Source organism: Lactuca serriola, chromosome 1 (assembly GCF_051521515.1).
Source record: "Lactuca serriola cultivar US96UC23 chromosome 1, Lser_US96UC23_V15, whole genome shotgun sequence".
Lineage (NCBI taxonomy): Eukaryota > Viridiplantae > Streptophyta > Magnoliopsida > Asterales > Asteraceae > Lactuca > Lactuca serriola.
The window spans coordinates 44,122,286-44,137,621 of NC_136408.1; the positions used below are offsets into that span (position 1 = coordinate 44,122,286).

The window sequence follows — 15,336 nt, forward strand, 5'->3', positions numbered from 1 at the left end:
GAACTCGATCTCCTTTTATAATTATATTACATTTTAATTGCAAGCAAAATGGTGTAATTTGTTTGGTGGCTTGACATCCCACTAATCATCATACATAGCCACCTTCTACGCCAATATCCAAAGTCAAAACCCTAGTCAAATAGCCACCTTTCTACGCCAATGAGGGTTTGTGTATTGAATTGCAGCAAATCCCAATAATAACACAACAAATGTCGAACTAAAACTTGCATAGAAGGATGTCACATCAATTTTGTTTCCTAAATTACTTACAAGAACACTTCAAATTAGCAGAATTTATTATACATCATCATACATACATCAAAAAAGTACATACAAATATAGTTTCATTTATTCTATCACACGTTCTCAAGGATGTCTTGTTTATGCAAGAGCATGAACATTATGAATCATATATAAATAAAGTAATAACATGACATACAATCTTCAACCCAATCTAGCCACCTTCTAGGCCAATGAGGATTGATATACAGAAACAAATCCCAATGATAATACAACAAATGTCAAACTAGAACTTGCATAAAAGGATGTCACATCAACTTTTTTTCCTAAATAACTTATGAAAACACTTAAAATTAGTAGAGTTTTTTATACATCATCATACATACATTAAAAAAGAAGTACATAAGTACATACAAAATCTAGTTTCATTAATTCTATCACATTCTTAAGGAGGTGTTGTTTATGGAAGAGCGTGGACAACTTTCTTATGAATCATAAATGAAGTAATAACATGCAAACATACAATCTTCAACTCGATCTAGCCACCTTCTACGCCATTGAGGATTGGTGTATAGAACTGCAGCAAATCCCAATAACAAAACAAAAAATGTCGAACTAGAACTTGCATAGAAGGATGTCATATCGATGTTATACCATTTCTCAGTGTCTTCTTCAACCAATGGATTGATAAACAGTGAATTAGTCTTGCATCTATTCGCAAGTGGCGGTCCACAAAGAAGTGGGTTCTCTTCATAGCTCGTCTCTGTGAAAGTACTAAATTGAGATTTCATTTCTGGGAGTCTTCCTGATAAATTGTTGCGAGAAACATTAAAAATAGATAAAGAAGTCAACTTAATCAGTTCTGATGGAACTTTTCCAGTCAAACCATTTGAAGAAAGATCTAAGCTTTCAATATTTGCAAGATTTGAAAAAGTCACCGGAATGGGTCCAGTCAGATGATTGTGAGACAGGTTCAGAGCACGAATCTGGATCAAAAACCCTAGTTCTTCTGGGATTTCACCTGTTAATTTGTTACACGATAGATCCAATCCTGACATGATATCAAGAACATCGCCCTTGTAGGGGAGAGAGAGGCCTTTTGTTGTAAACTGAACTTCATCTTGTATTTCAAACATTTCACTGCGGTCTTTACTAGTAAATTGTCTATCTAGAACACCCTTATAATAGTAATATGAACTTATAGGGTATGCTGAAACAGTTTCTTTCATGAAAGCAAGGTATTTTGGACCCGTGATATTTCGTAGGCAACTAGGTATCGAACCAGAGAGGGTGTTACCCGATAAATCTATCAAACTCGCATCACTTAACTGACACAAATGATTCGGCAAAGAACCAGTAAACTTATTTTTTCTCAAAAGAAGAATCCTTAGTGTAGATAAGTCACCAAGAAATTCAGGAATGATTCCCGACAAGTTGTTGTTGCCGATGTCCAAAGTCAAAACCCTAGTCAAATTACGGAAGAAGCTCGGTATTGGTCCAATGAATCTATTAGAACCCAAATGAAGATGCTCGACATCTCGCAGGTTTAAGCAAGAAGGTATCGAACCAGAGAAAGAATTATGTGAGATATCAAAAAACGAGAATGAAGCTGTTCCACATGGAAACCGACCTTTAAAACTGTTGTTTCTTATCACAAGTTGAGAAAAGTCACCGATTGTACCCATGTTGCTTATCCAAGAAGGGATGACACCTGTAAAAAAGTTATTGCTAATATCGAGAACAGTCATGAATTCAAACTTGTTCTTACTCTTGATTCCAATCTTCCCTGTGAAATTATTGCTATCTAAATGAACCCTTTCGATGTTACCCAAGCTCAAGTTTCCTGAGAGTATCTCGCCGTGAAATTTGTTGTTTGATAGTTTTAATATACTTAAAAGAGAGAGATTTGTAAGCAGCCCCTTTGGTACTTCTCCTGATAACTCATTATCGGATAAATCCAGTATCTGTAATTCACTCAAATCACCTATAGAAGACGGGATAACACCATTGAAAGCATTTCTTGAAAAATTTAAGTTTGTTATATTGGGAAGAAACTCTGGTATATCGCTAGGAATAGAGTTTATTATGTGATTTCCCGATATATCCAACCACCGCATGTAAGAATTTCTATGAAAAGGCATAGAAATAATACCACCAAATGAGTTGTTCCTTAGATTGAGAACTTCCAGATTTGTGTTATTTTCAATCAACCACTTTGGAAAATTTCCCTCCAATGAGTTGTGAGGCATGTGTAGTTCTTGTAACTTGTGCTGGTGAAGTAGAAAGGTAGGAACGACACTTCCTTTATGTCTATTTATATTGCAGCTTGATAGCACAAGAACTTTCAATTGGAACATTGGAATCCAACCTATAGGATCTTCTGTTTCCATCTCGAATTTGTCATTTGCGCTTATGAATTGAACTGCTTGAAGGTTTGTAAGACTGGAGAATGAGCTAAATGGGAATGAACCTTCGAATTTGTTATAACTAAAATCAATGTACTCGAGAGATGTGAGATTAGCAATCAGTGATGGTGGAAGTTTTCCCGTGAATCGATTGGAAGAAATGTCGAGCAGTTTAAGAGATGATAGATTGTTGAAACATTGAGGCAGGATTCCATCGAGCATGTTGTGACTAAGATCCATTTCTTGGAGGTTCTTCAACTCACATAATCCTGCCAGATGACAAATTAAGTGGTTGGGCTATTACAAGTAGTTACAAAACGGTTGACTTCAACTCACATAATCCCTTTTAAATTCATAAAAGTTTACATGCATGATTGAGGTAACTTAATTGCGTACCATGATCAGATAATGAGCCATTAAGCTCATTGTTAGTGAATGAGACAACTCGAAGAGAAGATAATGCTTGTATTGATGACGGGATGCTCCCAGCAAAGTTGTTGACACTCAAATCTAAGACCTCCAGATAGTGGAAAGATGACAAAGCTAGATGACAAGAGATGATTACATGTATAGGTTACAGAATATAAACTATGAAACTAATTATATATGTACTAATCATTTACCCTTCATTGGTAGTGTGCCATTGAAACCATTATTTGTCATGAGGAGGACTTCCAAATCGTGCAAATTAGGGAGTTCTGAAGCAGATAAAGCAATTTAATAAAATGATTAGCCAAAAATATATAATATGAAGATGATATTTAATTAGTATTTTTAGTTTATTTAATGATGACTCTTTTAAGATAAAACATGCCTTGGTCAGGGAAGGATTCTCCCAATGAAACGGAATATGAAAGATCGAGAATCTTGAGGGATGGGAGGGAACTTAAGCATGATATGATGCTCTTGTTGAAATTATTATTTGAAATAACTAGACTCTCTAGCTTTTTCAATCTTGATAAGCTCTTACAAACTGTTAAAATAAAAATAAAAATAAAATAAAAAAATTGTTACTAGAAACCATGCATGGTCTTACAAACTTTTAGCTATTAAAGAGATTAGGATTTATTAGTGTTCAAGAACTTTATATATTTTGAACTATTTACAATTAAGTAAATCACCCTGAATAGCTAGGAGAAGCTAATTCTTCATTTACCTTGAATATTTGGTGTGCCATCAAGCCCAGTATAACTTAAATCCAACTTCTCCAAGTTCATTAACTTAGTTAATCCTGTCACACGAAAAAAAAAAAAAAAAAAAAAAAAAACCATATAGATGTACATTTACAAATATTTTAAAGGCTTTATAAAGAACAATATATAAGTACAATGAAAGATCTTCTAGGTAAACTGTAGTCATAACCCGTACCTTGAGCTGGAAATAGTCCAGATAATGGATTGTTGCTAAGATCCAAGTTTCTAAGCGATGAAAGGTTATTTAAAAATGTCATAACACTTGCATTAAATTCGTTGAATCCAAGATTTAAAGTTTTCAACTTGCTCAATATGGGAACCCTCTCAAAACCTATATATATTTAAGAATTGAAACAATCATTCATATGACAGTACGCTCAAATATAAAATAATTTAGAAGAATGTATACTTATATCAGTTTTTAATATGGTTATAAAAAATTTAAGTTTATAGCTAACAAAATGACTTGATTGGACATCTCTACAATAAAAAATTAGTCTTTACTACCAATTTTCTTTTCCCAAGAAAATTATCATATTTCGAATTTCAACACATGAAATAGTGGTTCTTAAAAGAAGGATTAATTTTTGCATGAATCCAAAATGACTATATTGGCATGATGATTATAATTAAGATGATATTGACTACCTTGAATCTCAACGGTACCATTAAATTCACATTGGGTTAGATCCAACATCTCCAAGTTTTCTAAAGCTGCGAATTCTGCAATTCATATAACAAGGGTATAACTATCTTTATAATACATATGCATTTATTGCAAACAACATTTTGTCCATTTCTTTTTTTCTATGGATCAACAATAGAAAGAAATATTGTAGCCGGCTGAATTGGTAAGATTACTGTTGTAAATGTGATCTTAAATGAGCCTACATCTCACTCACATAGTAGTGGACCCCACATACACATAATTAAATTTCCCGTCCATGGGGTCCATTTAGCACCACACATGTTGTAATTATATATGTACCGTAACCTTTGTAATCTCTATATTCTCGCTATCTTTTACTTAAATGTTTTCTTTTGTTGAAAAAGAAGAAATGAAAAGAGGAAAACCTACCATTGGTAGGGAAGTATCCATTCAATCCAGTGTAGCTAAGATCCAAAACTATGAGTGAAGTGAGTGCCGTCAATGATGGAAGTATGTCATTGTCAAGATCAAAATTCTTACTAAGGTCGAGTGTCTCTAACTTATTCAAACTCGATAGCCTTCCAAGTCCTGAAATAACGAAAAGGTTTTAACTTTGAAAAATGTCACTCGGTTATATTATTCAAGAATATGATCTCATTATATGCCAAAGGAAATAGTACCAAGTAACACTTAAGGCAATTAAGCATAAGGTTACCTGTCTTCATAATCATCTCTTTATCAAGAAAATCATATGACAGATTGAGACTTTTCAACTCTTTAAAATGAAGAAACAAGGAAACATTCAATGGCCATAACTTGTTCCCTTGGTATTTGGATTGAAGCTCCATATCAACATCATTCATCCCTCTCAAATTGTACAAGAAAAGATCTGTCACATGTCCAGTGATTATGTTGCAGTTGACCCTCTCCCAATCACAACAGTCGCCACCATGATCAACCCAAGTGGGCAGAAAATGGTCCATTTTAGAATCGTATGTGGATGCTTTGATTTCGAGCAGTGCATTTCTCTCCTCTTCTATACAATCTCCTTGTGTTTGCCAGACCACAAGAATATGTATCATCAACGACCAATATAACCATGATTCACACTTACTCAAACCCCAACACTCCATTTTTTAACTTCCGGTTTGCTTTGTGTGTGTGTGAATATATATATATATATATATATATATATATATATATATATATATATATATATATATATATATATATGTGTGTGTGTGTGTGTGAGAGAGAGAGAGAGAGAGAGAGAGAGAGATAAGAAGAGACGTGATTATAATATATCATAATTCATCAGTCAATAATGGTACATTTTCAAACCAACCACCTTCGACGTACGTGTCCCTTTCGGATTATGACACTCCTAAAGTTTTGTATGACACCGACATTGATTGACTTTTCAGCAAACTTTCATGGTTTTTTTTTATTGCATTAAATATCATTCATTGTATTTTTAAATTCTTTTTGGTTGTTTATATAAACAAAATACTATTTATTAATTTACTAGTATATAAAGTTTAAGCAACCGCACATGTAACAAACCATCCTGTTCACTGTATTTAAATTTTCAATACTCAACCAAAACTACCTTCCGTCGACAACATTTTTATAAACAAATAAAGAGTTTGATATATATAAGAAAGGTAGGTCGCATTTGGAAGAATCCTAGACGATGATGACTTGACTTTAGCCGCCTGCAATGTCCCACTTTGACTTGACTTTGGCTTAACGATAAACAAACAAGTCTAGTATATGCAGTGCTGTTAAAAATATATAAATTAAGTAAATACGTACAGTAGTAACATATTTTATATATTTATGTAAGCAAATATTACATAAAAGTTTTCACCAATTAAAAACTTCCATGTTGTAATGAGCATTAATGAGGTAAAGTCTGATTCAGTAAGTAGATTCAGACTCTTTGATTCATGTTTTTGTTGCCTCTAATTCGGTAAGTTATGTATGATTCGGTCAAAACATGTTGCTGGATAACAAAATTCCCACATTTGCTCTGACACCCCCCACCCCTTTTTCATGTCCTTTTTCCACATATCATGACTTCCTCAATCGCAAGCACTTGCACTAGCCGTTGCTTTAACTCCCACCGCCATCCCTCCAGCTCTTCCTCCTCCGGCACCGGTCAGGTTTTTTCTGTTCTGACAAAGTTGATGGGTTTGATCATTCATGTCTCTCTATAAAAATTGATTTTTCCTATGCTTCAAATCGATTCTTCAATGTTCACCGGACCTTAATTCTTAACATGTGTTGGTTTATATACTACAGTTGCTTTTGATAATGTTGATGAAAGTTCAATTTTATCATGGGTTTGTTGTGATTGTTGCACATAGACCCCTGTGATTTTAACCCAACATGTATGAAATTTGATTTTTGTGTACATTTGTGTGTTCTAAACAATGAATTGTTCAAAATGACATGTTTCGACTTTTAAACTCAAATTGGTTTTTGTGAAATTGTAGATTAGTGAAAGATGAAATTGAGTTCCTGATCCCTATGATGACAAAGTTTTCTTGACCAAGCTTTTTCACCCAAATCCTAAGAGCATTAGGTATGGGTCACATTATAACACCAAGTTCATATGCCACTTCATCTATAACACCAAGGGGGAAATGGTGTTCCCCATGTTATAACATGTTAAGAAGTAGAGAGATAAATAAAGAAAATGATTTGATTGGTTGATAAAGGCCACAACCAATTAAACTTCCTGTTGCATCTTGTGCTCCTCACAACAAGATATGCCATAACATCCTCTTAACAAGGAGGGGTGATGTTCATCTTGTTATGACTAGGTTATAAGGTGCCACATCAGTAAAAATAACACTTCTCGTTGCCCATACCGTATGCTCTAAGTTGTTGATAGTCATCAAAAGTCCTAATGGCTACAGATACTACACCAAGGTTATTTTTGTCAGTTTAACTTGATTTTCCACAAATGTTTGATGGTGTTAAGGTGAATTGTGTTGATACAATGGGTTGTGCAGGTGATTCACTTTTATAGGACGAGTCCACAAAATTTCAAGATTTTTCATTCGATGTTATAATAGTAACCTGTTTTGGTAGTGCGTTTAGTAGTGCAAAATAGATAAAGGATGGTAGCTTGTTTTGATGGTTTTTTGGTATATATTATTATCATTTTAAGCAGAATAATAAAATGGACATTTTCATCATATGGTTTCATTCATAAGCATAGTCATTCAGATATGAATGATCAGCAACTATCAAACACCCCCAACTTAAAGCCATTAGACAAGACAAAACAGACCAACTTATCAAATCAATGATTTCATAAATAACATCTTTAATAAAATTGTAGGCATTAAAATACATTTAAGGGTTTGCCATAATTTAGGAAGGAAGTGAATCATCTTTTTGTTAATTTCAATGTTTGAAATGGTAGCCAACAACCAAAGCTTTTCAAAATGTATACTTATAACAGGTGTGATTTGGTTTGTTGTGTCTCCACATGATGGGATCGATGTGGCAATCCTATTCAATAAATAATTATGTTGTATGTGACGAAGAGGAACTCAACAGAACTGTGGGTTTAGGCATGTTCTTCATCCCTTCAAGAAATAATGCATGCATGCTGAAGGGGGCCCGGCCTATGGTTGCTCCATTTTTATTAGTTTATAGATCTAAATATTATTAATGATCCTTGATTAGATTTAAACATAAAGAAAGCAACATTCAATGCACTTAACTTAGTTAGCTTTGTTTCTTATGTGGCTGGGGTTTTAATTTTAATTATCAGGGTTTAGTATAATAAGATATACAGTACCTGCTTCTCCCAAACCATTGCAACATTGTCTACCTGCAAAACCAAAACAACCAAAAGCAAAAATTTAATACCGGACTTAAATACATTGCTTCAATCAAAGATTTATGCAACCTAAAAGATTGATCAAACATATATAAATTTGTACCCAATCCAATTATAGCAATGTCATCCAAACATAAAAGCAACTTTCATTGCGATAATTGGATAGATGCTTCAAAGTAGAATATCTTCATAAGAATAGAGAAAAAAAATACTGAAAGTACAATGTTATAATTGGGTAGCTTTCTCAATAAGGAAAAAGAGTAAATTACACGAATGGTCCCTATGGTTTAGGGTAATTTACGCGTTTGGTCCCTAACTTATTTTTTTAACTCGGAAGGTCCCTATTGTTTGTTTTTGTTACACACTTGGTCCCTATCTTACCTAAAAAAACTATTTTGCCCTTGATTTTTTTAAAATATTTAAATAAACACACCCCAACCCCAACCCCCCTCACCTTACCTTACTTATCCCAAAAAAAAATTCTATTTAAATAATAGTATTTTTAGGTAAGACATTGACCAATCGCATAACAAAAACAAACAATAGGGACTTTCCGAGTTAAAAAAAAAAATTAGTTAGGGACCAAGCGCGCAAATCACCCCAAACCATAGGGACCATTCATGTAATTTACTCAAGAAAAAAAGAAATGAAAGTAGTGCTATAAGGAAAAAAAAAATAAAGGAAAGTCTTGCATTTAGCCCTTAAAGTCGCTACTAAAGGGTTATATGAGGAGCCTAGGTGAAGAAGGGGCAGAAAGTAACCAAATTTTATGCAGTAAAGGAATTGTTTTAACAAATAAAATTATCAACTGACACAATATTCTATAGCAGAAGACGATAAAAGTCAACCTAATGAAAGCATGTACTCTTCACACTAAGCAAAACAATGTTGATTGTAAGAGCTCCCCTACTCTGTTTTATAAGAACAAAGGCCAAAGACATAGCTATCTATTCTATAGGAAAAATATATGTAGCACTCCCTAATAAACTAAAAGCTGTTTAACAAAGGAAACCTCCAAATTCCAATAGGATTAGGACATGGAGAACTTGATCCTTTGACTTAAATGAAATCATATTCAAAGTTATTGCTTTCAAATGAAAAACCATAGCACATGTTTGGTTCGTGGATTTTGCAATTGCAGGGATTCAATTCCATCAGATTCCTTCAAATTCCATCTTTGATTGATTTCACCATTCCTAGGGCTGGGTGGAAGGAGTTCAAATTCATTTATTCTTCCTTTTTTATTAAAAGACGGAAATTCCCCTACATATTCCGTAACTATTAAGCCTAATTATAAATAAAAATCTATTTTTATTACTATTAAGTTTCACTCCATTTCCTACCAACTGACCACTTGAAATATTACAATTCCTTCAGATTCCAATTCCCTTCCTTCCAAAACCAAACACCCTCTTAAATCTTAGAAGCTAACCTTGCAACTCATACAGATTACCTTTGGCTGTATAACCAGAAGTGTTTTCATTATTTCCTCCAGTGGCGATTGGAGATAAGCTGACCACATCCAAAAGCAACAACCTTACTCCATCTCTCATGTGCTTTAAACTTGTCAGAATGTTATCCAAACATCAGAATCATTTGTGTCATCTAATATAATATCACAAGTGAAGTGATGAAGCATCACACTTCCAGATAATATAGGGACCTAATGTAGAAACCATGACATTGTCCAAGTGTATCTAAAAGGCCAAATCTTTGCCAGATAACTCCACTGGCATGAGCAAATTAGGCATATTATTTCATTTTCAAAAAAACCACCAAACTGCAGCAACAAGGTAATCAACAGGTGGGGTGGGGGGTTGATGATGGGAACTCTAGTAAGATCGGAAAGACGATTTTCTTGTAATGTGATAGAAAATAAAGCATATAAAAATTAGCAACCTAATCAGCCCTAAAAGATTCTAAAGATGCATATAAAATTAACAACCCAATCAACCCTAAGAGATTTAAAATGAGCGCATACCTAACAGAGCAAATCATCCAAATAAACAAATAATATATAAATAGGGTAGCTAAAAAATTATGTACACATAAATGAGAACCTATTTTACCCACAAAACTGAGACAGAGTACTTGCCTATATGAGAACTCACCCCATGTGAGATGCCCAGTCCACCTCCCTTCCTCCAGATGTGCATGCTGATGAGAAGAAGATCCCCTGAGCTCTGAAGCATTACATTCAGGTGAAATAAGAACCAAAACAAGATACACAAGATTCTTCAATGTTCACCCCCTTCTGCTTCAGAGTGTTTTCCAAAGTCTCTTCAAATTGCTTCACTTCACATGATTTATAACTCAAGAAACCAACCAACCTCAACATGCCAATAAACAAATTTTGGAGACATATACACCAACAATCCTCCTCTCCTAGTTTCAAACACTTGACATACACAGTGGAAACCTAAAAGTGACTCGTTGCACCATACTTCCACAAAGCTTCTCCACTAACTTGAAAAACACTGATGCCATTCAGCACCTAATGAGTAATGACACACCTCACAATACCACTCATATGGCCTCTCAATGTTCATGGGATGTCAAATCACTATTAACAGAACATGAATCCAATTAATTTACTAAAAAAGATCAAAACAGCCAAACTATCAAGTCCCTTATTACCACACTCATCATCCTTAAATGGATATCACCACATCTGTCTCAAAAAGATGCGCGTATAGGTCAAATCATGCATTATGAAACTACATCTTACCTCTACAGTGATGTCCTAAAGAGCTATCTTAAAGAAGGTAGACTGTAAAGTGGCAGTCTTCCAGACTTCTACCACCTCAAAAAAATACAAAACTCGTAATGCCTTCAAGTTGCTATGATCATTGCTTCGATACTTAGACCTCTATCTTCTAAGGTATATGATATTAAATGTTTATATTCCAATTTCCAACTCAACACAAAGCTTTTGTCTAGTCAGTATGCAGAGATGATAACTTTCATCCAATACAAGTAATTCTCTTCTTCTGCACCACCAAACTGATACTTACTACACTCAGAGCTGAAACAGTTAACTTTGGATATGTAACAATGATGAACCATTCAGTCCAGTTAGCTTTAACTATGTGGTGATGCAATTTAAAATAAGAGGATCACAAATGGAAGGGAGAAATTTTGAATATAAATAAAAACAGACACAGCTTAATAATTTCTAAATTATAATACTTTACTATGAGTCTATGATGTAAATGATAGCCACAAGAGAGACCCATTGTTGCATTTTGTGGTTAAATTAAGCAACTCAAGATTCCTATTTCACATAACAAAGATGGCTAATGAGATCAAACAAAGGATTACCGATGTAAACACAAACTGAGAAGAACCATACACTTCTACCCTCTCCATAACAGATAGCCATGATAACTGAGGGCAGATGGGACATTTGTCACATTTCAACTTGTAAAATAAACCATTTGCATTTCAGCGACGTGTCATTCGGGATTTTTCCACCTCTGCCCATGGTGTAGAGCTTGAACCATACAATGGAACATTGTCACCAGCACCCTGAGGGCATTGAGTAAACTTAATCAAGCAAATGAAAGTTGAAATTTGAAATTACATGTGTGGTGATCAGATGGATATGTAAGACTTTGAATGATGTAGCAAACCTACCATTGGACGCCCATATCCATCACCATAAGCACGAGAATAATTGCCTTCAGAATTGCCATAATTCATCCTGTATGATCCACCTAAACAACCAAGTATCAGATAATAGTGAGAAACACTATAAGAAAGTAGAGATAACTAAGTATATACCAGCGCCCCATGATCTAGAATCAGAATTTGTAAGTTCTGCCCGAAGCTTTTCAACCTCACGAGCCATGGAAACCAAATTCTTTTCCATTGATTGTTTTTGATCCATCAACTCAGCACTTGCCTTCTTCTCATAATCAATAGCAACTCTACAGGAGGGATCACAATAGTTAAAAAGATCCCATCTTTTAATACATACAAGACATTTACAACAATAACAGGGATGTCAATTGTCAATTGTCAATTGCCAAACCTAGCATGCATAAGCTCCTTGTGTAGTCCCTCAACCTCTGCTCTTAAAGCTGGAAGTTGCTTGTTTTCAGCTTGCAGTTTTGCAAGGTCTTTTGAGAGAGTCTGAACTTGACCAGATAGATCATGCCTAATGGAATTAAGTCTCTCTACTTCACCACGGAGTTGTGCAGCTTCTTTTTTCAGAGGTTCAGTGGCACGAAGATCAGCTTCAAGCTTCAGCCCCCTCTCAATTAGCTGTCTTGAATGCATTTCATTTTCTGCTTGAATGTCAGAAATTGCAATGTTCATTCGCCTAAGTTCTTCTCTTGCAGCACCTAACTCTTGTTGCAGAGCAATGCGATCATCAACTAATCTTCGATTTTCACCCAAAAGTCTACGGATTTCATGGTGTTGTATTTCAAGTTCTTCTTCCAACATAATGGGATGAGGTGGCATGGGTCGAGACATAGGAACACGAGAAGGAGGCCCTTCTGGGGGATACCCACGATGATTCTCACGAGGATATCGGTTTCTCCCAGCCATTTATGCTGACCATGATGGAGGGAAAAAACACATAACTCAATACAAGTCGTGAAGTATAAAAGGTATTGATAGAATATACACCAACTAAGAGATATAAATGCAACGATGTAAATGATTCAAGAATATCAACTGGTGGATGTTCTAGCAGTCAATGTTAATAAGGAACTTCTTTCCAGAATCAGCAACGAGTAATCAGTTTAAGGGGAAAACTTATCTATACTGTGTTACAAAACGAAAATGCATCTCAAATTCAATTTATATATCCACTGCATAACGAAAACACGGCTATGATATTTCCCAATTAAAACCAATGAATAAATCAGATGATGAACCAAACTATTATAAAATCCAACACAGCTACAACTACATAATAGATCTGTTTATGTCCTCCAGAACAGAGGTAAATCGACATTTACCGCAAAGAAAACCAATAAATACAGTTACTTTGCCCAAGCTAGCACGAAAATCGATCGTTTACAGATATCGAATGTAAAACCCTAGTACGAATGAAAAGAACATGTGATACGTAGCAAGATGAATTATCTATGGGACAAAATCTGAAAACAGTAATAAGACTGTGAATCAAACCTTCTTGAAGGTGATGGAAGCGCCGATCGGCGTTTAGATATTTACTGAGATATTTGCGTTGCGGTTTCTAGCTTCTGCTTGCGAAGAAGGCTCGTAAGTCGTAGGTTCCAAAAGGCCGTGATGCGAGTTCGACAAAAAAAAATATCTATTTTTCTTAAAAAAAGAAAAGAAAAATATGTTGGACTTACCTACAAAGATTTTCTTTAAGAAAAAAGATGATGACAAAGAGGGCACAATTGTTATTGTTAACTAAATAATAAAATAAAAGAGCAAATTATATTTTACTGTTATGTAATTTTTTTAACCAAACGTTTGTAGCGGAGTCAGTAGAAATGTGTCATTCAGCCATAAAGCTATACGAATGCATAGTAATATCATTTACGTAAAGGTGTGTTAACATTTTCCAAAAAATCAAGTCACTAGCTTCTTATAAGACATAGAAAATGGTGTTCAATGGTAATTTGCTTGTGAGTTTGGGAAGAAAAAGAGAGATAGAAGGGAGAAGAAAAGTGAGAAATAGAGATGAAGAAAAGTGAGAGATTGTGAGTGTATGTTTACCGTTGAAAAAAAAATAATTAGATCCAAATTTTTTTCAATTTTAACATTCATCGTCTCTAAAAAAATATTGTTCTCACTCATTTCATATTAAGTCATCTAAATGATTAATTTGTCATTTTTATATTTTTATTATCTCTTACTTCTTTGAGATAATATTAACTGAAATTGATCCTTCTACCCTATCCCCCACCTCCACCCAAATCTCTAACGACGTCATTTAGTTCTTAAGGATCAAAAATCATTATATAAGCATTATTTTACAAAGACGGAATATGACTAATTATTGTCAATCAATTACACATAGTTACATACTATTAATGATGTTATTGTCATTATTTTGTGTCATATCAAACACGTTGCTAGACTTAAGCACTATACATGCATTATACACTTATATGACATACAATTATTATATATGACATATTAATATTACATATGACTTATTCCACTACATTATTGTTTTTGACATACAATGGTAATACACATGTGGTGAATGTTTCCCACTTCCACTCAAATGCCTGATACGAAACGTCTCTTTAATAGGGGCAACACATATTCCGCTCGAAAACCACAAACAAGATAGTAATATATAGAGATACACAAACATTTACCTTTTTCTATAGTTTTACAACTTTCCCTTACTCTTTTATTGCAAAGTTGCACACAATCATCGAGCTCCTATCATGGAGATAGTTTCAAATTGTGAACCATAACCAATGGCGGATCCACCATGGAGCCTGGGTATCCCATGAGTCCGTTAAAAAAAATTTAGTACTATTTATTTTTCAGAAATTTTTTTTTATATTGACGTTAAACCCCAAAAAATAATTTAGGTTACCCTAAATTTTTTTATGTTTTTTCTAAATGGTAAATCCATATACAAACTAGTCCATGAAGTATTGCCAAGTGTCCACATAAAATTAGTTTAATTATCAATTAACACAAATTTTAGCCCAATACACAATTAAAATCGGAAATAAGAAATCTATCGACACTAACTCGCGACTTCGCTTCTCCCCTGCGACGCATGTTCTCGGTGTTGCTGCCCTTCCTTCTTCTGCCGGCGATTGGTCATCGGCGATGGGTGTTTTCCGGCGAAATCCCACGGTGTCCGGTGGTGAGTGATTATTGATCAAAGTAGTGCTACAGTGAAGCAAGTAAGTAGAAATTTTGTGATTAGTTAATTGAAATTCAATTTCTTGTCATCGTGTTGAAAAAAAATTAAAATCACCGATCAGGATTGTTAAATTATGGACTTAGGGTTAATAATTAGTGATTGTTTGTTGTGGA

The 15,336-nt window shown here is 34.4% G+C and overlaps 2 protein-coding genes across 7 annotated transcripts; both read right to left on the reverse strand.

Moving 5' to 3' along the window:
* Nucleotides 1-504: 504 nt before the first annotated feature.
* LOC145086387 (cuscuta receptor 1-like) lies at nucleotides 505-5,636 on the reverse strand. The gene is made up of 9 exons (XM_079024139.1): nucleotides 5,203-5,636; nucleotides 4,917-5,075; nucleotides 4,487-4,561; nucleotides 4,014-4,169; nucleotides 3,802-3,876; nucleotides 3,460-3,618; nucleotides 3,269-3,343; nucleotides 3,042-3,188; nucleotides 505-2,914 (listed from the first exon to the last, which is right to left on the reverse strand). The coding sequence occupies exons 1-9, from the start codon at nucleotides 5,618-5,620 to the stop codon at nucleotides 726-728; spliced, it is 3,453 nt and encodes a 1,150-aa protein (XP_078880265.1). The 5' UTR covers nucleotides 5,621-5,636; the 3' UTR covers nucleotides 505-725.
* Nucleotides 5,637-7,792: 2,156 nt separating this feature from the next.
* Nucleotides 7,793-13,645, reverse strand: LOC145086395 (protein FLX-like 3). Of its 6 annotated transcripts, none has more exons than XM_079024172.1 (7): nucleotides 13,489-13,645; nucleotides 12,380-12,905; nucleotides 12,130-12,275; nucleotides 11,983-12,062; nucleotides 11,668-11,874; nucleotides 8,305-8,337; nucleotides 7,793-8,161 (listed from the first exon to the last, which is right to left on the reverse strand). In XM_079024172.1, exons 2-5 carry the CDS (start codon nucleotides 12,898-12,900, stop codon nucleotides 11,791-11,793), a joined length of 831 nt encoding a protein of 276 aa, XP_078880298.1. In that variant the 5' UTR covers nucleotides 12,901-12,905; nucleotides 13,489-13,645; the 3' UTR covers nucleotides 7,793-8,161; nucleotides 8,305-8,337; nucleotides 11,668-11,790. The 6 variants fall into 6 exon arrangements, with proteins under 6 accessions (XP_078880298.1, XP_078880294.1, XP_078880286.1 ...); XM_079024168.1 differs by having other exon boundaries at nucleotides 10,458-11,874; XM_079024160.1 differs by having other exon boundaries at nucleotides 10,442-11,874.
* Between the last annotated feature and the right edge of the window lie 1,691 nt (nucleotides 13,646-15,336).